General features: G+C 50.3%; 11 protein-coding genes across 11 annotated transcripts; 5 read left to right on the top strand and 6 right to left on the bottom strand.

Moving 5' to 3' along the window:
• Positions 1–40: 40 nt before the first annotated feature.
• On the top strand, positions 41–1,510 carry NdufS8 (NdufS8, NADH ubiquinone oxidoreductase 23 kd subunit; the record flags this gene model as incomplete). The annotated part of the gene is given in 7 exon segments (XM_007315679.1): positions 41–397; positions 451–588; positions 647–739; positions 792–863; positions 923–1,033; positions 1,087–1,271; positions 1,288–1,510. 6 exon segments carry the CDS (start codon positions 91–93, stop codon positions 1,104–1,106), a joined length of 741 nt encoding a protein of 246 aa, XP_007315741.1.
• Positions 1,511–3,231: 1,721 nt separating this feature from the next.
• On the bottom strand, positions 3,232–3,819 carry SERLADRAFT_461473 (uncharacterized protein; the record flags this gene model as incomplete). The annotated part of the gene is made up of 1 exon (XM_007315678.1): positions 3,232–3,819. One exon carries the CDS (start codon positions 3,588–3,590, stop codon positions 3,384–3,386), a length of 207 nt encoding a protein of 68 aa, XP_007315740.1.
• A 338-nt stretch (positions 3,820–4,157) lies between these two features.
• SERLADRAFT_360302 (uncharacterized protein) lies at positions 4,158–5,274 on the bottom strand (the record flags this gene model as incomplete). The annotated part of the gene is made up of 2 exons (XM_007315677.1): positions 4,158–5,072; positions 5,134–5,274. Coding segments are annotated over 2 exons (1,056 nt in total), but the record flags the coding sequence as incomplete, so codon positions are not given.
• A 513-nt stretch (positions 5,275–5,787) lies between these two features.
• GRIM-19 lies at positions 5,788–6,873 on the top strand (the record flags this gene model as incomplete). Its single annotated transcript, XM_007315676.1, has 4 exons — positions 5,788–6,060; positions 6,125–6,274; positions 6,477–6,618; positions 6,731–6,873. 4 exons carry the CDS (start codon positions 6,017–6,019, stop codon positions 6,791–6,793), a joined length of 399 nt encoding a protein of 132 aa, XP_007315738.1.
• Positions 6,874–7,517: 644 nt separating this feature from the next.
• SERLADRAFT_382924 (uncharacterized protein) lies at positions 7,518–7,703 on the bottom strand (the record flags this gene model as incomplete). The annotated part of the gene is made up of 1 exon (XM_007315675.1): positions 7,518–7,703. A coding segment is annotated over one exon (186 nt), but the record flags the coding sequence as incomplete, so codon positions are not given.
• A 349-nt stretch (positions 7,704–8,052) lies between these two features.
• On the top strand, positions 8,053–9,949 carry SERLADRAFT_461466 (uncharacterized protein; the record flags this gene model as incomplete). Its single annotated transcript, XM_007315674.1, has 4 exons — positions 8,053–8,709; positions 8,776–8,948; positions 9,006–9,326; positions 9,386–9,949. 4 exons carry the CDS (start codon positions 8,340–8,342, stop codon positions 9,617–9,619), a joined length of 1,098 nt encoding a protein of 365 aa, XP_007315736.1.
• A 336-nt stretch (positions 9,950–10,285) lies between these two features.
• SERLADRAFT_382918 (uncharacterized protein) lies at positions 10,286–10,883 on the bottom strand (the record flags this gene model as incomplete). Its single annotated transcript, XM_007315673.1, has 3 exons — positions 10,286–10,321; positions 10,378–10,656; positions 10,716–10,883. A coding segment is annotated over one exon (162 nt), but the record flags the coding sequence as incomplete, so codon positions are not given.
• Positions 10,884–10,916: 33 nt separating this feature from the next.
• Positions 10,917–11,514, bottom strand: SERLADRAFT_461459 (uncharacterized protein; the record flags this gene model as incomplete). Its single annotated transcript, XM_007315672.1, has 3 exons — positions 10,917–10,948; positions 11,031–11,386; positions 11,439–11,514. The coding sequence occupies one exon, from the start codon at positions 11,201–11,203 to the stop codon at positions 11,039–11,041; it is 165 nt and encodes a 54-aa protein (XP_007315734.1).
• A 2,633-nt stretch (positions 11,515–14,147) lies between these two features.
• On the top strand, positions 14,148–14,514 carry SERLADRAFT_382914 (uncharacterized protein; the record flags this gene model as incomplete). Its single annotated transcript, XM_007315671.1, has 1 exon — positions 14,148–14,514. A coding segment is annotated over one exon (224 nt), but the record flags the coding sequence as incomplete, so codon positions are not given.
• Positions 14,515–14,662: 148 nt separating this feature from the next.
• SERLADRAFT_446878 (uncharacterized protein) lies at positions 14,663–17,577 on the bottom strand (the record flags this gene model as incomplete). Its single annotated transcript, XM_007315670.1, has 9 exons — positions 14,663–15,530; positions 15,595–15,647; positions 15,725–15,843; positions 15,909–15,948; positions 16,005–16,818; positions 16,903–17,152; positions 17,208–17,284; positions 17,344–17,407; positions 17,474–17,577. The coding sequence occupies 9 exons, from the start codon at positions 17,575–17,577 to the stop codon at positions 15,444–15,446; spliced, it is 1,608 nt and encodes a 535-aa protein (XP_007315732.1).
• A 1,037-nt stretch (positions 17,578–18,614) lies between these two features.
• Positions 18,615–20,334, top strand: SERLADRAFT_461452 (uncharacterized protein; the record flags this gene model as incomplete). The annotated part of the gene is made up of 5 exons (XM_007315669.1): positions 18,615–18,735; positions 18,791–18,853; positions 18,906–18,963; positions 19,017–19,145; positions 19,208–20,334. 5 exons carry the CDS (start codon positions 18,620–18,622, stop codon positions 20,114–20,116), a joined length of 1,275 nt encoding a protein of 424 aa, XP_007315731.1.
• Positions 20,335–20,374: the final 40 nt, after the last annotated feature.

The following is a 20,374-nucleotide window of genomic DNA, read 5'->3' as shown; positions in this document are numbered from 1 at the left end:
CAGAATACGTCACGTCGTGACTCAGTAACCCGCATGTCACGGCTCTCTCCCGATTTCTCCACTGTTTTGTCAACGCCGACTCTGACCGTCATGTCTTTCGCTCGTCCACGGCTGGCCCTCGGGTTGTCCCCCAGATTACTTACAGCGTTGCGCTCGACAGCACTGCGTCCTTCCGTCGTTGCTTACCGCAACATTTCTTCGACCCGCTGCTCCCATGCAGAACCCTTGGAACGTCCAGGAAGGCTCGAAGGCCCATCGTCCATTAAATCTCCACCGCTGGGCGCAGGGAGTCTGACAGCTGCAGACGAACCAGGAAAGGACATTGATCCTTACAAAGATGGCGCCAGCGCTATCGACAAAGCCGTCCACCTGTTCTTCTTCACCGAAATTATCCGAGGTAGATATGTTCTTCGTTGCACTGGAAATGCGCATATGAACTTATATCTGTAGGAATGTGGATTGTTCTTGAGAATTTCTTCAGAGAACCTTACACTATCATGTACCCGTACGAGAAGGGCCCTCTGTCCCCTCGTTTCCGTGGCGAACATGCTTTACGGCGCTATCCCAATGGCGAAGAGCGTTGTATTGGTGAGAATTTGTTTGCCATACATTTCTTTTCTCCTGTCCCGCTGACTTGGCGCCATAGCATGTAAGTTGTGTGAAGCTATCTGTCCTGCGCAAGCCATCACTATCGAAAGTGAAGCTCGGGTGGATGGATCCAGGAGAACCACTAAATACGGTCAGTTGCAACGTTCTGTTGATTCATAAGCGATTGAATGGTCCTCCTTTAGATATCGACATGACAAAGTGCATTTACTGCGGTTTCTGCCAAGAGGCCTGCCCGGTCGATGCTATCGTGGAAAGTGCGTGCTTTTCTCCGGCCCTCCCTATCTCAAGTTCTCACAGACATGAAACCTTTTAGCCCAAAACCAAGAGTTCTCAACAGAAACGCGCGAAGAGCTCTTGTACAACAAGGCTAAACTTCTTGCTAACGGTGACAGAGCTGAGGCTGAAATTGCAGCTAATTTGCATGGTAAGCTGGTGTTTCAAATCAATGCAACCCATACATTAAATCTCTGTTTCCAGCGGACCATGTGTACCGGTGATCTACATGTGGGCGAATAAGGGTGAGGGGCAAAAGTCATGGCACATTAATTCATGTATATACGGTAGAAGTTACTCTGTTTTCAGCTCAGTGCGAGCAAAAGCTGCAGGACCGCTCCTTTAACCTGCACGACATGAACACCGTTATAATCTCCGTCATGATTAAAACATTTCGTATTTTGAAAATGAATAATATTTAGCATGCAAGAAGTACACATTATTATAGTGTGCTTCCTTCAGGGGCTTGAAAGCCTGAGTTCGATTTCTGAAGATTAGTTCTTCCTCGAGCTGTGCCACTCACCACACTTTACTCCAGCTTTCTTTAACGGCAGCATGTAGCACACGTTTTCATTACGAGCTGGATAAGGCTTGAGGCTACTTTGAGGCATCGTATCGAGGGCCAAAGGGCCACTGTCACGGTTGCACGTTTGACAGCAATTTGGACCCCGTCAACACATGCATGTGCAGGAACCAGTGCCAGTGGTCGCCTCCATAGCGGCGTAGCCCGTTTAACTCGGCTCTTGACTGGTCATCGAACACAACCATTTGCAGGCCAATTCTACAGTGAGGGCGACTTCCATAATACACACACGGGTGTTGTATCAAGATGGACATTTTCCGGGTAATCCGTAAAGTACCATCACTCTGTTTTGACACTGCACAAAACTCAATGACGGATGTTTACAGTACTTTCAAGTTCCATTGTGCTTTGTGGCCGTTCCACGCGTTACGCATTTCCAAACTTTGCTAGGAGCCGCTTCCATTTCTTAAGACCTTTGTGAGTTGTGCGTGTTACCAGTAAGGATGGAAAGCCTCCGCTTCAAATTGCGCCCAATTGGCAGCGTGTCAACATATCACCGCAACACGATTGTCAGCACCGCAGTCCGCCCGCCTTGTGTGTTTTCTTTCAGACTGCCAGTCCTATAAATGCCCCATTGTCACGGTCACTACCGCACTGGACCGCCGTGCGGACTCAAACTGACTCGGGAGGGTATATGGAAATGGAAGATGGAAAGGGATCATGGAACGCGCCCTCCATCTTTGATAGATAGAAGCCTGTTCACCGCCGCAGCGCAACCATTCAATGGACATCTGTAACATTTTGAATCCTGTAACAGCTGGTGTATTTGCTTCTCCTACAAAGAAACACGTGCTAGCTATGCCCAACAAGTTGAGTCATTTTCCAAGAAGCACTGCGAATTCTATTGATCTTTCACTTTTGGTGTAATTGTGGAACAGGGAATGCAGACCGCAAGTGCAACCCGCCGATTCGGCCGACAGTGCTTCCAAACAGACGTGTTCACGTACGAGGAAGACGTGGACCCCTACTCGCAGTCTTCATGGGCGGCCCCTCTCTCCTGACCTGGATACCGCGGCGATGCTCGATCGCACCATTGTTCTCCAGGATGTCAATCCCTCTTTTCCCATGTCAGACGCACAGCGAATATTATTGGAGGCACGTCAATTTGCCGACCTCGAGTCAGAGATATTCGGATATAGGCCCACTATCATGGACATCGTATTAGATCACCGGCCCATTGATCTCACACGTAGGCCTAAAAGTGAAACAGAAGACGCAGTCTATCGCAGTCGAGTTGCTGTGCGTCAGGAGTACTTGTTCGATGATCCCTGTGATTTGGACGCCTATTGGGCTGATCAAGAAACCATATGGGATGGCGTTCATCCGACTGCGGAGGCAATTTCCACAGACTACCCGATATCTGCTGAGCGATCCACTTTGGCCTGGCTCTCGGACTCGGATCAGAGAGCGACGCCCCCTCTTACTCATTGTGAGCTGACGAATCGTAAAGACAGGGTTAAGCATGATTAATGCATGATTGGCTCAGCCACATCTGTTTCGTTTTGTGGGCTTGGTTAGGTAGTTTTTTTCCGTTGGGACTCTGTTACTTACTGCGATTAATACATGTGCTATCTGTCATTCATCCTTTCGAAGCTCCCCCAATAAGGAGAACTGCGAGATGGACCCAAACGGAATTAGCTATACCTTGATCCGTTTCAAGCCTCTCCTCGGAGACCTTTGACTGCACATGATTGGTGAATTAATAGCGCACAATTCCGACTAGAGTTAGGACAATGCAATTGGAAGAACAATGATGTTCACACATTAAACCAAGAATTGCTCACTCTCATTAGGCGTATACCGAACTATGTAACAACATTTACAAACGCACAATGGACCATCAGAAGTACCAGAACTCAAGAATATCAAAATAGGAATCTAGTCGCCGTCCTGTCACCCAGATAGACAAATTTATACTCTAAGCATCCGAGTGTTCCCCTTCGGGCTCTTCTTGGGCATCCGACACATGGGAAGGAGTAGCAGAATGTGCGTCATGGTGCATCCTCTTTCCTCCCCTATCGTCCGAAAGGTGCCCACCTGGGAACTTTGTGTTTCCTCCCCCTCCTCCCCCTGAGCTACCTCCCACGGGAGAAGCATCGACGTCATCCTCCTCATCCACCTCCATATCGTTACGAGACCGCTTTCTCGATACTTCTATAGGAGGGCGATGCTGTTCCGGCGGCACAAAAGGACCACTGCCACGATCACGAGAGTCACGGGAATGAGATCGACCATCTTCATGCACAAAATCCAGGTCTTCACTCGGCGCTTGCTGCTGATTAACTGTGCGCGGTGCATAGGGTCTCTGCCTTTCCCGGTCGTAGTACTGGGAACGAGAGTCCGGCCGTGACGGGCCCTCGGCGGCACCATTGCCACCACTGCCTGAACCCGAGCCGGAGCCTGAGCCCGGAGTACCAGAACGCGAAGCACTGGTATAAGCTACAGGTTCTCGCTGATAAGATTGTTCATCTCGAGCCCTGTCCCTGGTTTCTCGGTACGACGGTGGAGCTTGTTCGCGATAATCACCTCTCTCTTGGGGCTGACGGGATCGGTGGCCCCCCTGAGGCGAGCTTAACCTTGCCGAATGGGAATGTTCCCTATCCCGTACCAATTCATGCTCGCGTCCGCGGTCACGATCCCAATCACGCTCCCTTTCCATTTCACGCTCGCGATCCAGTTCGTGGTGATTGATGTTTGCACCGGGACCTACGCGCTGGTGATTGTGAAGGCGGGCGGAACTTCGGGTAATTGTGGGTGACGCCAACTGTGATGATGGAGTGGACGGGTGAGCATGAGGCACTTGGTATCTTCCACCATGGCTATGAGAGTCGCCATGTCCGTGCATGCTGCCGCGATCGTGCATTTCGTGACGCCTTGAGCGCTCTCTCTCAACAGGAATGGGAGGACTTTGAAGAACATGCTGCACAGGAGGCAGTAACTCGGGAGAGTACTGCTGCGGCTGCCCTGGATGGTATCCCTGGGGCGGACCTTGATGTCCTCGAGAGTGGGACTGGGATCGTGAACGGGAGTGGTTTCCGTGAGAGTTTAGCCTGGGACTGTGGGACTGCGAGTGGCCATGTATCCTCGGCGGTTCCAAATGTTGGATAGGAGTGACCTGGGAGAGGGGTGGGAGCTGGCGAGAGGAATCATGGCCTGTGGCAGAAGCGCGTTTTGAGGCATGAGACGCTGACGTGGAATGGGAGGGAGCTACGCCGGGTCCAATGGGGATGCCTGATACTGGGACAGGGCGGCCATCCGGACCTGAGACGACGCGGACGTTGGGATGGGTGCGCACATATTCAAGGAGAGCATGATCATCGTGATCTGGCTGGTGGTCGCGGTGTTGGTGATATCCAGGGATGCCAGCGGGGTGAGAATGGGGAGAGCCTCTAGAGCCAGGGTGCAAAGGCGGAAGAGCTTGACGATCATGGAAGGTTGGAGAGGGTGGTACGACGGAGAGACGTTCATAGAGAACACTGTTGATAGAGATTGACGAGTTGAATATGGGTTTAGATAAGAAGAGTTGCAATACTGACGCTCGCTCGACCTTCATGCGCTGTATCGCTCTTTTCGACTGCAAAACCTTGAACTGCAGCTTGTCATTGTCCTGAGAGCGAGCATGAGTGTCTGATACAGATTTTTTTCTGGTGGTGGGAGCGACGACTCACGAGTTCTATTTCTTTTACTTTTCTTTTAAGTTCCTTGTACTTTGCCTGGTACTTTTCGTCTTCTGCGCCTGCAGCGATGCCCGTCGCGTAGGACTTTGATTTCTGGCGGGTTGCGGGGGTGGATGCAGCGAGGAGGAGCATTTGGGCGGGGAGGGGATGTGGCTGGGAAGGGCCTGGGGATGGCTGGCGAGACATGATGGCGGCGCTTGAGAGTGTCAAAGAAGGCTGAGACGCCGAGTTCGCATCCGGGTATATTTATTACATTGCTTTTTACCAATGTTTGGTTGGGCGTTGAGTCCCCTTCCAATCAAAGCCTTCGACGCCGCGGCCACTTAATTACGTCGCTGCCTTCATCCAGCACACAGCGAGCACGCCGTCTGCGCACTGACCACCCATTCCCGCACCAATAAATACTCCATGGGAATATACACCCAACCAGTTCAAACCTGGCTGGTCATTTGATTCACGCGTAGCTCCAGTGCTAGCACATGTTGGGTAAGGCCCTTCCAACAATCTCAGATAGGCACACAACGTGCCACACATCCTTCAAATATTTTGATTTCAATATCACACCATCCACAATCACTTTTTTTTACAGCCTTTACACCACGATATCCACTTATTCTTTTCTTTCTCAATGCGGTCGACGGAACTATGGCGCAGTACTATATTAGGTAATATCTCGGATCCTCCCGTGCATGTCACGTGCATCGTCACTTTAGGGCAGGGTGTCCAGCTCGCTGCTGGCCTCTGCAAGCAACATCGAGGCTGCACAACACCTTCCAGTGCTCAACGAACGCCATATCTTTCTTGGCTGTCGTCCCCGTCATAACACCCAGCTAGTAAGTTGACATTATGTCTTCTATTACAGCAGCATCGTGACATGCTTCGTTCTGCGAACCCTACAGTGTCTCTGCAGTACAGACAGTGCGTGTCATTTTGACTTGTTTTTCTGTCATTTTCGCATTTTTTTTTTTTTTTTCGCTGTCAGGGATATGCCCCCTCCTGGGGGCTTCGAGGCCGTAAAGTATAAGCGCAATCTGCCCTTCCGCGGTCCGAGCGGTCTTGTTATTCTCGGCGCCGTGACAGCCGTGTGTGCGTATGGCTTCTATAGAGTTGGAAAGGGAAATCTGGAGAAAAGGTATGTTCGCGTCTTTTAGAAATTTCCGACAAAGAGGTATTCTGGGTCAGCAGGATGTTAAACGTGCCGTCTCATGGTGCGCTCAACGTGAAACGTGGCCTTCTTTAGTGGATCCGGCCGCAGCTCTTATCAGTGACCGAGTCCTCTTTCGGGCCGTGCCAGAAATGGGTAGCTTAACTGATATGGCATGTTGGATCCACAGGGAGCTTCAGCGAGAGAAAGTTTGGTCCCGTATCCATCTGGTCCCGCTGCTGCTAGCGGAGGGAGACCGTGACGCGTATCGTCGCGAGGTAGCAGCAGTGGAGCGAGAAAAGGAGATTATGAAAGACGTCAAGGGATGGGAGGTAAGTGCACCTAACCCCTGTCTGATGGCCAGAAGAAGTGATTGATGTGATTTCTCGATGTTCCTCCGGTGTCCTTTAACTTGTCAAATTCTTTTTATCGCCGATTCGCAAGCCCGGCAAAAGTGTGTACAACAATGCGCGCTATCGGTCGGCAGAATCGATTGTCGTGCTATGATTGGTAGAACTTTCCCTCTATACAGACTTAATGGATGCCAGGATCATCTTAACAGAGACGGATTCTTCCATTGTAGAAGTGAGCAGGGAGACACAGCCCTTACGGACCCCCAATGAGTGCTGGAATGAGTGTGATCTGGCTCCGCCGAGTCCTGACGGATACTAGCCCCGGGTGGCGGGTGGCGATGTACAATAGCGACCTGTGTGGCGGGCCCTTTCTGCCGCTTATGGCACTTTAGGGCCGGGCGCGCTTGTCTCCTTCTATCTTTGCATGTACGCCAGGTCACGCACGTATTTTCTATTATTTTCTGCTGACTTTTCTGATTTTTATTATCCAGTGCTGTCCTGGCCACTGCACAGGTTTGCTGGTGTGATATTTCCATTCGCGTGGCTTGTCCAGCTGATGGACAGCTTGCTATAGATTCGCTAGATATCACACCGCTTGTGATCTCCAGGGATTGGCGTCACTGTCCAAATCCAGTCGTGCAAACTATGCGTATCGGGGTACCACCTGAATCTTATACTTCGAGGAATTCCCTGGACGGTAAGGGGATACTATTATTGGCCTGTCTTTATCCTCTCCTCTTTTAGCTCAAGAAGCCATCACCGTTTGTAGGGGCTCGGGCTAACTCAGCTTTACCAGATTCGAGCCGCTGATTCATTTCTCGAGTCAGTAGCCTGTCACATACCAGTTTGGAAATCCTTTCGAGGGCCGCCCGATGATATCAAGCCGAGCCCCTCTCAGATTGGTGCTTCCCCGATGGTACAACTGTTTGGATGCCGCTGGCAGACTCGCGCTGTGTCATCGTACCGCGGCTCCGTCTACTATTAAAGGACCTTCTTTCGTCCCTTCCTCTTTTCTCTCGCACGTCCCTCCCTCTTTCGCAATGCCTACCAACACCTTCTACCGCCGCTCATCGCGTTCAGACTCCTCATCCCACAACATGTTCCCCTACGATTCCGCGATGAAAGACGCGACCCCCCTCATGAACTTCGACGACAACTCCTGCTTCAATTACTCTCCGACCGATGGCGACCAGATGATATTCGGTCCTCTCGAATTTGACGAGGGTCACTTGTACAGCCCATCGATGCCGTTGTCATGGGATTCTCTGCAGGACTACTCTCCTCATAATAACATGTCCCCCACTTTGTCCGTACCTCCATTGTCTCCTCGAGACCAATTTGACTTCTCTGTAACGGACGCGTCGTCCCCAAGCAATACATTTTTTGATTCTGGGTCCTTTGCAGGAATGGGGGATGTTCAATCTACACTGCCTGATTTCGACGACAACAAGTATCTATCGAGCTGGCTGAACGAGCCATTGCTACCCGCCCCCGAATCTTCTTCTTCACCTATACCTATTCGAGGTGCCATTTCCGATCAGCACTCTCCCCCTGCTTTCCTTCCCTACGTCGACCTCCATCCTTTCCCACAGAATGCCTCTTTTTCGCCGTCGGACTTTGCGGCGCTGCATCCGCTTCCACGTTCTTTATCTCCTACAGATGCGTCCGATGATTATCTGAGCTCACCAGGGCAGCCACTCATGTCGATATCGCCGGGTGATACATCGCTTCAGCCTCCTGCGTGGGCTTCACAGCTATGGAACGAGTCCAATTATCCTCGCACCACGTCGTCTTCACGGCCTCCGGCGCTCCATCAGCCCCTATCAGAGAACCCTTACCCTACGAAACGGCAGCGCTTCCCGATGAGAAGGGACGCCAGCTCTCTGGGACAATTGTTCCAATCCTCGAGTGCTCCGTCGCCAATGCAAATGAATAGCCCGACGCTGAGCAGGAACTATAGTCGCCGAGCCGACTCTGTCAGCGTCAGCGATGATCGTGATGCCACTGTCCGGCGCAGGAAGAGGTTGCCCACCGAGGAGCCTCAGCTTGTTGAGAAAGCCAGCGACACTCGTAAGTTCCCTTTCCTCCGCAAAGCACCGCACTCGGTATCTTCGTTTGCTTACCTTATTTCTTTAGCTCCACTGAAGTCTACCCTAAAGCCGCCCAAGCTTGCGCCCTCTGCTTGGCAACTGTACTTTACGGATTGGATTCAAAGGCACCAAGCCACCAACACAAGAAAGTTGAATGTGGCGCAGGCTGCCAAGGAAGCGGGCCAGGAATACGCGAGCCTTAGTACGGAGGAGAAGGAGGTACATTGCTGTTCATCCCTCGTGTTAAGGCGCAGCTACTCATCTATTGTGTTCTAGCCATACAAGAGACGTTCTCTGGCGCTGAAGGAAGCGCGGGAACGAGAACATGCGGCCTACATGAGGACCCTGACACCGGAAGACATCAAACGCGAGAACGCGTTCCGGACTGCGCAGCGCAAGGCTGGGAAGTCACGCAAAAGCAATATCAAGGATCCTAATGCTCCGAAGAAGCCGCTGAGCGCGTACTTCATGTTTCTGCAGCGCATTCGTTCGGAACCTGCCCTAGTAAGGGAGGTATTCGGGGAAGAACAGGAAACTACGAAGCAAAGTGTATTAGCGGCTGCTAAATGGCGCTCTATGACAGATGATGAGCGGAAAGTAAGTTGTTTATTGTTGACTTGGTTATTGGTTCCTAAACTTTTTTCTCTCTCATGCAGCCTTTCCTTGCACAAGCGGAACAAGAGAAGCTTGATTACGAAGCTGCTAGGAGGATGTACGAGGAAGGCACCACAGGTTTTGGGACGAGCATCAATTTCAGTATATTGCCTGGAAGTCCAGGAGAAAGCCCATTCCGAGCCTTGCGTCCTATCAAGACGGAATCCTTCAGTTCGGAGAGTGAGAGTGAAGGCGTCGCCACAGACGATGGAGTCGATCGTTATACCCGGTACTAAACCCCGTATATACCATTTCTTGTTTCATATATCATACATTGGAGTTGATCATTCTCGATTTACTTTTTTTTCGAGGAGTTGCAGACGTTTAGTTTACCCGTCCAGTTTAGGTTTCTTAGGTTTATTACGACACTATCACGACACCGGACTTGTATATGATGATCTTGTTATATGTTTGCTGTATTGCTAGAGTGTTCTCTACTAGTCTACTATACATTCACACTGAATCCCGCTTGAGGGATAAAATACACGCGAATCCCTATTCTTGTAGAGATAATCGAGCGACCATCTTCTGATGAGGAGCACCATCTTCATCGAATTCTTCGCCCTGATAGGGAGAATCCATCAGTTAGAGAAGAATGAATCCGCAGTACGGATAAACGATTCACCTCTGGTAGATAACCATACCTTGATGCAGAATAGGAGTTAGACAGTGTGTGACATTCATGAACGGCGTTGGCTTACTTTGCGTAAAATGACTTGACGGGTAACTGTGAATGGCAGACCACTTGCGCCATTTTAGCTTCCCCTAATTCCTTTGCGTCTTCTCTTACCCACTCATGCAATGCTAGCACAAGATCGCGACCAAAACGATAGCGGCGATAATCTTTCAACACTGCCAATCGGGAAAGTTTGTAGTAACGCGCTCCTGCTACTTTGATTGCTCGTATTGTTCCTATAGGTGTAAGAGAAGGTTTGAGGCGAAGCAAGATGTGGGTGGCCGTCGGATCATGCCTGCGTTGACATCAATTAATGAAAAAAGAGATAACGATATAAAGATGAAATCGGATAAGCGTAACGTACTCGTCAACTTCCACGTCAAGCGGAAATCCTTGTTCATGCACAAAAACTTCTATTCGGACGCCAATGCACTGCGCCTGGAGTTCTTTGTGGCCTTCCTGACCAACCGCCGGGACAACGATGGTTTCGTGAGCTGGACGCTCGAATGTGTCATCTGCCATCTTTTGGGAGATCTGCCCAAATATGTCTTGGTGTTTTGGTGTTTTGTTCCGGCTGATTGGACGAAGATGTGTTTCCTGATAAGGAGGAAGAGATCAGAACGTGATTTTGGGAAATAAGAGACAAAGATACACACTGAGAAGTACTAAATACAAGCGACAATTGTATGTACACAGTCCCCAATGCCACAGGTCTGGGATAAAATGAGTCACATGGATGATGGAAACATCAAAAGACCTCGAGTCGGCGTCTTGCGATCGGTCGGCAGAGTCGGTCTTCGCTATGGGCGTTATCAATAATCAGAACAATCAGTTGGGAATGACACCCTGACCACGGGACATTCGAAATGTATCCTTCCTGAGCCTGAACCTGAAGCGCGATATAGAAGAAAAGCCAGACCCCAGGTTACCCCAGACATGACGCATTATTTGATATGCAGATAAAGCCTCACAAATGCAATTAAGACTGAGCAGTGACCAAGGTCAGTGTCTCGCAGCATAAGATAGAAGGATGGTGCTCGTTCTTCATAGAACATGTCAGTATCGCCCGGATGGAGCAAGTTAAAGCAGTCCAAGTGAGCCGCTTGGCAGCGAAAGAGGGGTAACGAGCTTCTTCATACACCATATTTCGCTAGTATCAATCCAGATCCACCAGCCATGCCATCATATCACACACCTCATGCTCATCTAAGAAATATCAAGAAGCGAAAGCTAGTTGTTTATAGAAGATGAAAAACGACACAGGAGAAGTGATAGGTCCGAGGTTTATCTGGAAAGGCCCACATAGTGGCACATACAGGGTTCGCCACTGATCTGAGAGCGTAAGCATCGTGTCTTTACATATTAAGAGTAAACTCTACACTGGTTTTAGCTTCTGGTGTGTCAAGAGCGTAGAACTATACTGACAGTTCTGAGCAGTGACTATTAGAGGTCAATGTCGCGGTTATGCAGTAGCAGACACAGCAAGGCTGAAAGCCACAAGAACCAAACACAGGTCAATACGTCCAAGAAAAGGGTTGAGCTGTCCCAAAAGTTCATTCAAGCACGGGCTTATTTTTTAAGCCTCATAATTCTTTGCATTCCTCACTAACACTGCAGGTATCTATTCTTACTATTGGCCTCTATGTTATTCGTACTGTTTTACTGACCTTTTGGTGTATTGTTGTAGGCAGAGGCTTGACGGTACTCGTAGTACGAGTGCCCCCATGGTCGAGCCTTTGGCTTCGGTCATACTCACCACCTTACTACTGCGCCGAACCTCTTCGCCGCGTCACCCAAATCTCAAATCTTTCCTGAGTGTCATGGGCCGACCTGTACGCTCAACCTTCTCCAATGACTTTTTCACTCCCCATGCGAGGCTTTCCAAAGGCAAAGGTCGTGAGGTACCGGATGCAGAATGTAGCCGTTGCGCTGAGTCGTCTTTAACATATAATCTCAGTTCATGTTGCGTCACAAGGCATTCCATCTGGTGTCCAAGTAAGACTTGTTTTCTGTACCCACTTTCTACGCGTCTCATCATCATCCTTGTACCAAAGGAAGAAATTGCTTGCTCATGATGGATGAGATGATTCCTCGTCGACCAAGGCTTCATCGACGAAGTGTAACTCATCACTCGACGCGTCGACATGCTTCCTCTCTTCCTGCTCGAGCTCAACAACCTTCTCGGATAGAGTCTCAACCCGCTTCTTCCGAGTCTGTGTCAAGCTCAAGCAAGGCAGGATCACCTCTTCAACAGTTCATGATGCTATTGCATGCCCCGGAGGATGATTTTGATTTAGAAGAAGCGTGGAGCATTTATGACACTCTTTTAAATTCGCCCGAACGTACCATGCTGGAGCCAGAGCAGGTGCTATGTTTTGCGGAGAAACTCGCAGCAGCTGCAGAACCAGATCCACACAAGATATTTGATCTTGACACTCTACATATATGGGGTACTCGGATTGCAGCTCTTCTGCAAAGCATTGAAACACAATTACGTCGTCATTCTTCCCCGGACCTGGTGAGAATGTGTCTCCTAGTAAAGGCACAAACTTGGTTAGGAGATTTGCCGATGGCGATATCTACAGCTCAGGAATTGCAAAGTTTTCCTCTGGACGATAGAGACAAGAGCAGAGTTCTTCATGTTTACCAGAACCTCATCCTATCGACTCAACGGCAGCACGGTGTTAGTCATGTTCTCGACTTCTTAATCAAGGAGTGGGATGTTGTGGGTTCATATTTGCATGGCCGTTACTCTCGATATCAGCACGAAGACATACTTTCACAAACGAGGGTCTTTCGTGAAACTGTTTTTGGAATTCTAAGCAACATAACCAATCCTACCAACATTCTTTCAGAGCGTCGTACGTGGGCAAAACATCACAAGCAGCGAGCTTGTGAACTTCTCATAGAAGTATACTGTGCAGAGCAGTTATCAGATGATGCAGTCGCCGTAATGGAAGAAATGGAAAGACATGGCCTTTCTATACCATATCAACTAAAGCTTAGCGTGGTCAGGGCGTTAGCTCGGGATGACGCTTTTCTTCGTGCCAATGCGCTCTTCTCGTCGTTATCCTCAGATCCCAATGGCTCCACTTTCAAATTTCATCTATCCACTGGCTTGTACTTATTCGCGCACCAGGGAGAGACAGGTCGTGCCAATCACTACTTCAATGAACTGCAGGACTTTAAATGGGCGTCTCTAGCGGATATAGGAATGCTCATGCACGCGTACGCTGTATCAGGTGGTGTTGAGAAGGTCGTGAAGCTTTTCCACGAACACTTTCCAGACGACGCTACAAGAACACAACAACCAAACATCATCCACTATACCGCGGTCATCTTTGCACATGCGCAACGTGCAGACTTTGACGGGTTGAACTTCTGGTTAGAAGCTATGTCAAAAGCTGGATTCCCACCAGACGTCTATGTCTATAATATCGTCCTGAAGAGTTTTGCCATCCGGCGCGAGGTCGATGCTGTTGCTGCGGTCCTGGATCAGATGCGTACCGCTGGAATAATGCCCACTCACGTTCTCTACACCACTGTGATTACTCTCCTTGCAAAGAAGAAGGATCCAGTAGCTGCAGAGGCCATCTATAAGCGCGCTATACGCGAGGGCATTGAGCCTGACCGTCGTATGATAACCTCCTTAATGAATGCACACGTGGAAGCAGGCTCCTGGCCTGGCGTTGTCCGCGTGTTTGATTTCCTGAAGTCTTCCCCCTCTCGTCGTGTCAAGCTTTCCATCGAAGTCTACAACACCTTGCTCAAGGCCTACGTACTTATTGGTGCTCCATTTCGTGTCGTATCTTCAACTTTTCGCAAGCTCGAGGCAAGTGGTGTGGCGCCCGACAACCACACGTTTGCACTCTTAATTCAGTCTGCATGTGATGCTGGCCTGATGAGAATCGCCTTGGATATCTACGAAAGGATGGAACGAACGTCGCGGGATTGGCAATATTATTTTCACATCAACCAGTTTGTTCTCACTATCATCATGGCCGGTTATCTGCGACTGGGGGACAAAGTGCGTGCGAAGGCTGTCTACGAGGATATGCAGGACAGGGGCATACAACCAAGTTCTATCACATACAGTCACATTTTACAGGCTTATGGCAACGAGAAGACAAAGGAAAGTATGCGGATAGCGGAGGCGTTCCTTCGGAGCATTATGGAGGAAGAATCCAGCGAACGTGGTTGGAGGACTTCCGGCACGCGTCAGTCGACCCTAGAGCACGTCTACCGCCCGCTCATGCTTGCTTACACACGGCAACAGCAACCCGAAGAGGTCGAGAGATTATTCGAGGGTATGATACAGGCTGGTGGGGAACCGTCCTTGGGGACACTCACGATGCTCCTTGATGCATATCGAAGAAGCGGTGATATTGAATCTGTTCACGATATTTGGCCGCAGATTTGGCAACTAGCCCTTCGTTTCTCAAATTTAGGTTCCTTATTCCAAGGTGACACCACTAGCTCTTCAAACCAACCAATAGTACGCCAAGGGAATCTTCTGTGTATCCCCCTCTCCATTTATATCGACGCACTATCCGCGGCAGGAGAGCATTTAACAATTGCCGAGGTGTGGGGATCGGCAAGATCACAGGGTTTTAGTTTCGATTCTCACAACTGGAATCATCTGGCCGTTGCTCTCGTTCGTGCTGGCGAACCAGAGCGAGCGTTCGAAATTATAGAGCGTGTCATTCTCCCGTATCAGCGGCAAAGCGAGCATATACTTGGCAATCGAGCAACCGATCCAGAATCACCCTTGATTTTTGACGCGGCTCCTCCTGATGCAGATGACCCATCATCTGAATCTCCGATGCACAAGCAAAACCGAAGAGCACAGGCCGTCCAAAAAGCTACGAAGAGATTAGGACCTTTACTGGATACAGAGGAAGTATCGGCCGATTTTGCACATCCTCTTCACATCCTCCATCAAATTTCACCGTCTTGGAATGTCTGGCGCCCCCACTCTGCAACATTGGATGTTTTGTCAATGGTGCTAATGCATCTAGATTCAGGGATAATGGTACAGCCTGTACAGCCCAAGAATGAAACTTCAAACACTAGCGACGGCGCGCTGAATCAGGGACCAGTTAATGCTCAGCTGGCGACAGATATCCTCCACCGTATCTATCACAACTATCCTCTTTCTGTCCAGATTGCTCTCGACCACGAGCGCGTAGAGCGACGACGAGAAGTACACGGTGGGCGTATACTCGGGGGATGGAGCTAAAGCCAGTGAAATGAAATAGCAAGTACAATAACTACAAGTGAGGCCCAAGGGCTGATGGGACGAAAGCAAAAACAAATGACGATATGGAATACAGTCTGATAATCGGTGGTTATCTGATGTCAAATAATTATCGCCAGACGAACACTCATGACTCGTCAGAGTCGTCAGACCCGTCAGAATCGCCCTCCCGCTGCCGTCGTCGGCCCTGCTTATTTGATCCATGACGGTTTCGCTGCAACGAGGTTTGGGTTAAGTTGTGGGCTGTGTCCGACTCAGACGGGGCGGAAGGATCTTACCAGAGGTAGTTTTTGGCCTTGATTACCAAAAGCGATAGATAGGGCAGTGGTATCTGTGGGGATAGATTTTGGTATCAAAGCCGAATTGTAAAAAGACTGTACTGTATTTAGCCATTGCACTAATACTTACCTGGAACACCTGGGAAGCGCTTAGCAGAATAGACAACAAATGGTTCCGTAAATGTCTGCGCCAGGACGGGCGACATATCCGTATGGACACGGAGCGCACCCGCTTCAGGAGCAGGAGGGCTATACTCAGAGAAAGTAAGGTCTAGTACCTGTCACCATTTTAATAGAACAAGTCGTGAACTTACGCGCCAACATTCATGAGGCGTAGTCGTAAGCGGAAAGTACCTAGATCGATCCCCCGTTTATACGTGCCAAGCAGCGGGGAGAAAAGCCGATCTCACCTTCTGTGCGAACTGATAAGTCTTGGAACAAGAAAAATATACCTGGTTTGCGATGCTCGTCGAGCAAACGACACGCATTGGCGGAGAGAGGTCCGACAAGCGTCCGTGTATAGGAATGCCGCGGAAGAGGTGGATTATTTGAAGACGATGGTGGTGGTGGTGGCGGCGGTGAACTTTGAACATAGTTAGCTTGATAATATGATGTTGGTGGCGACTGTTGAGAATATGTTGGCGGTGCATACATCGACGTAGTGTCGAAGGGATTGGCTGGCGTCGGGCCGAATGGTTCCTGAGAATACCTGTTCTGATGAGAAGTGGAGTCTGTCGATATGGGCTGTGACCAGGCCTCGCGAATATCATGGTGCGAAGATGTCTGCAAGGAAGCGGGGCGTAAGGCTGGATCGCTTTCTGGGCTAGAGTAGACATTATTCTGGGGTGTCTCCATTACAGAAGAGTACGAGGGATCCGCGGGCCATCCACGATAAGGTGCTGTGTCTGTATCTTCACGGAAAGAGCTGTCGCTCTGCCAAGTTTCAGTAGTGCTAGAAGTCGCCATGCCAATGCCGGTTTGTGCAGTACTGCGTCCGAAGGACTCTCTGGAAGTTAATGGATGTTGTTGATAGTTTGAGGTGCGATCGATAGGAGGAGCCTGAGGCGTATATCCCCATGCAGGCGTGGAATCAGATGTGGAACCGTAGGGATTCGAGGCTGTAAAGCCCATAGGTTCTTGCATCGAGGGAGCCTGTTGGGAATAGGGATAACTTTGACTAGAGTAAGTTGGTTGAATGGGAGGCTGCATCATGGGCATCGCCGTCTGAGATGGCAAATTTGGGGGTAGAAATCAGTGACAATAAGATTAGCGGTTATCGTGAGGGAAAAAAACCAAGTCTTGACTAACGTGTTGGTCTGCGGGGAGCCGTGATTGATAGTGCGTGGAATTTGGGGTGGAATGCGACGAGGTAGGGCTCTGGTGGCCATTGCGCGGGGTTGAGACAGCGGGACCGGTACCGCGCCTTCGTGGTTTTGCGGCATGCGTTGTTGGTACGTAACGCTCCGCTGAAGATGGGTGCAAGACGAGGTTCATCTCCTTTCTTCCGTCTGCTGACCAGAGGTCCACGGTCACGAGGAAAAAAGAGTAGTCCAAGTCGCTATTTCTGTCTCTTAGTGTAAATCATACCATTATGAAGATAGGTGATGACTCACTCAACGTCCACGAGCGAGTTGTCTTCTCTCCTGACCACCATTTTGGCAACTGCCGCGGGCGCCAAAGGACGGCGGTCCTGACGGGTTTGAGCGGGTAAAATGGGCGGATTGACATGTCGTTGGGGAGGACACGCACCTTGTCGCCAAAACCACACATTCGCGCCCTGAGAGGGTGCTGAACGACTTCAAGAGAGTAGTGTCTGGAAAGAGAAAAGGATGAGAAAAAAAGTAAGGTAGATACGCGTGAACCAGGCTGTGTAACTGACTTGCGACCTGACCACTGACCCCAGTGCTCGACACTGTCGCTGCTGAGCTGTCGAGGAGGCGGTGTGGGAGGGCGAGCGCTGCGGGGATTTATTCTATGAATCATGCTCGCGCGTTGCGAGCCTTGCGGGGAGGTATCCAGTCTGGGTGACGGTATGAGTGGACGAGTTAAGAAGATGTTTGTTGGCTGGAGAGATGGAATTGTTAAGAGATGAAGAAATACTTGGGAATCAGATAAGATAAGTTCTCACGTCAAGAAGTCTACGGATAAAATTAGGTGAAAAGACAGCGAAAGGTTTGCGAGCCTGCAGGGGAAGAAGGAACGGTCAATTGCCTGAGAACCTGTTTTGTCGGGCTGGTGCTGGAATGGCAACGAGTGGCGGACGCAGAATTCTCAGAGGGCGAATAAGAGACGGAGTCTCAGATGTGGTCGCTGTGTAATGTGCCGCCGTCGTCGTCGCTGGCGATGGCGAGCAGGGATGTGAGTGGGCGATAGGCTGGTGCTCTCCGGCGTCGATCGAGGCCTTGCTAAGGCACTGCGCGGGTCACGCCACCGCAAAGCAAAGTGAATTGCATAAGTCATAAATCCAGTGCACAACTGATCCCGTCACGAACGTAACCGGCATCCAGCATCTCTCGTAACCTCATCGTCTGTACAATAAGCTACTTGCCTCGCTGCTATCTTGCCGACAACCTGGCTGGGAGAATTAACCTCAGCCCATTCGGCCATCACCTCCACTGGCCCGGTGTCCTTGTGGAAAAAAGGCTTGGTCCATCCCAAAACGCTAATTGTATGCAGTCGCTTTTCGCAAGCCGATGGAGTCTTGTTATCTGATAATTTCTCCGACCAGCCCTGGTATACACGGACAGACGTGGGACCGCGAGCCATGTCCATTTTGCACACTCCAGTCACCCTTTGTCGGCATGCGATCAGGCCACGCGCACACGCACTCTTCTCTGTATTCTCAGCAATGAATTAAATCATTCTGCACCGGTGGACTTTATATTCTTCTTGTAGATCGTTGCTGAACCTAACTTTCCATCGTTGAGAACATACACCCGCCACGTGCTCGTCCCGAACTGGATATGTCGTTCCCACGATGCCAGGTGTCACTCCCCTCCAAACTGGCTTCTTCCTTTTTCACGCCATGGCTGACCAGGCTGCAGCCAAAAAGGCCCTTCAGGATCTTATCAAACGTGACGACCTCAAGAATAAGACTTGCATAGACTGTGCCAACCCAAATCCGCAATGGGCCTCCCTCAGGTCAGCACACACCCACCCCTCCCTCCTTCCATTCTCCCATAACCTTCCAAGTTAGCTTTGCCGTGTTCCTTTGTCTCCAATGTGCTGGCACCCATAGAGGGTTTGGTGTCCATGTCAGGTCCGTTCTCCATTCTGTACCGTTTAAAGGGGCTCTCACCCTTTCTGGCCAGCTTCGTCAGATCTGTCTCGATGGACACCTGGCAAGATGAGCAAATCAGGCGCATGCAGGTCAGCACCGATATCCTATCTCTTTCAACGGTCACACTCATCCTTCCATGCAGCTCGGAGGAAACGCTCCTTTTAGGCACTTTATGCAATCGTATTCGCCTGCCGATCAAGGGGGCTACACAGATGGTAGCAGCTCCTATGATACTTATCATTGCTGGGCGGCTACCCAATATCGAGAAAAGGTACTTACCTATTCCAGTATATCCCTATCTCAAAGGCTGACGTGATTGATGATGTGCTTTAGTTAGATGCTGAACTCGCTGGCAAACCGTGGACTCACTCTAGTCCTCCTCCCAGGGTATCTAGCCCCGCCAGCCGCACCGCATCTCCTGGGCGGCCCTCCTCGGCTCAGGGTCTCCGCAAATCTCGCACATCAACTCGAACCACCGGTAACACGTCCCCGGCTTCCTTCAGTCCTTCTGGTCAATCCACTCCCGACCTTGCCTCGACGAACCAGAAGACCGCGAACGAGGCTTATTTTGCTTCGTTGGGTCAAGCAAATGCATCTCGCCCAGCTGACCTTCCCCCGTCGCAGGGTGGACGATACCAAGGATTTGGAAGCTCGCCTTCTCCACCACCCTCCTCCCAGCATCCTTCCTTTGGGCTGACTTCTGCCGCGGCGCCGTCGCTTTCTGATTTCCAGGAAAATCCTACCGCTGCACTCAGCAAAGGATGGTCTTTATTTTCTGCAGCTGTTGCAGGAGCTTCGCGCGCCGTGTCTGAGAATGTTATACAGCCTGGGATGGAGCGAGCGAGGGACCCATCGTTGCATGCCAGTGTGCTCGGGTATGTCTCAGAGGCGCAGCGTCGCGCGGAGGTAGTAGGTCGTTCAGCGAACCAGTGGTCCAAGTCTCAGCTTGGAGTGGACGTTGCAGATCATGTAGGGGGTGTCGTGGGTACCGTGAAGGATAAGATTGGTCGCGGCCCGCAGAGTGCTGGGTATGGGGCAGTTGGGACGGAGCATGAGGAGGAATCCTCTGCGTTATACCACGATGACACGGATGACTTCTTCAGTGAGTATGTGGACGCGCGACATGGCAACAATGGCCAACAACATTCGTCCCAGTCGGTATCCCATGCCACGACAGCTTTAAAGGCACCCCAAGCTGGTGCAGCCAAACAAGATGACTGGGACGAGTGGAAAGATTTCTAGCAGGGTAGTGAATCAAACGGACGTTTGCACGTCTGAGGCTACGTTTGGTACTGTAATATGGATGTCACTTCACTTATATATGCTGGTGTGATGTTACTTTTATTTCTTAAAGTCTGAAGCAAGGCACTTGTTGTAGAATAGATGTCGCTTATTGGTGTAAGTTAACGTTAACTTGACTTCGCCTGCGTTAGTTCCGGCCGGTTCTTTCGAGCTACCGGCTCGAACCTCTTTCAATAACAGTCACTGGCAGTCACTGAA

The sequence above is a fragment of the Serpula lacrymans genome (assembly GCF_000218685.1).
Source record: "Serpula lacrymans var. lacrymans S7.9 unplaced genomic scaffold SERLAscaffold_4, whole genome shotgun sequence".
NCBI lineage: Eukaryota > Fungi > Basidiomycota > Agaricomycetes > Boletales > Serpulaceae > Serpula > Serpula lacrymans.
The sequence above is the reverse complement of the archived record's forward strand: the minus strand, read 5'-3'. Positions and strand labels throughout refer to the sequence as shown.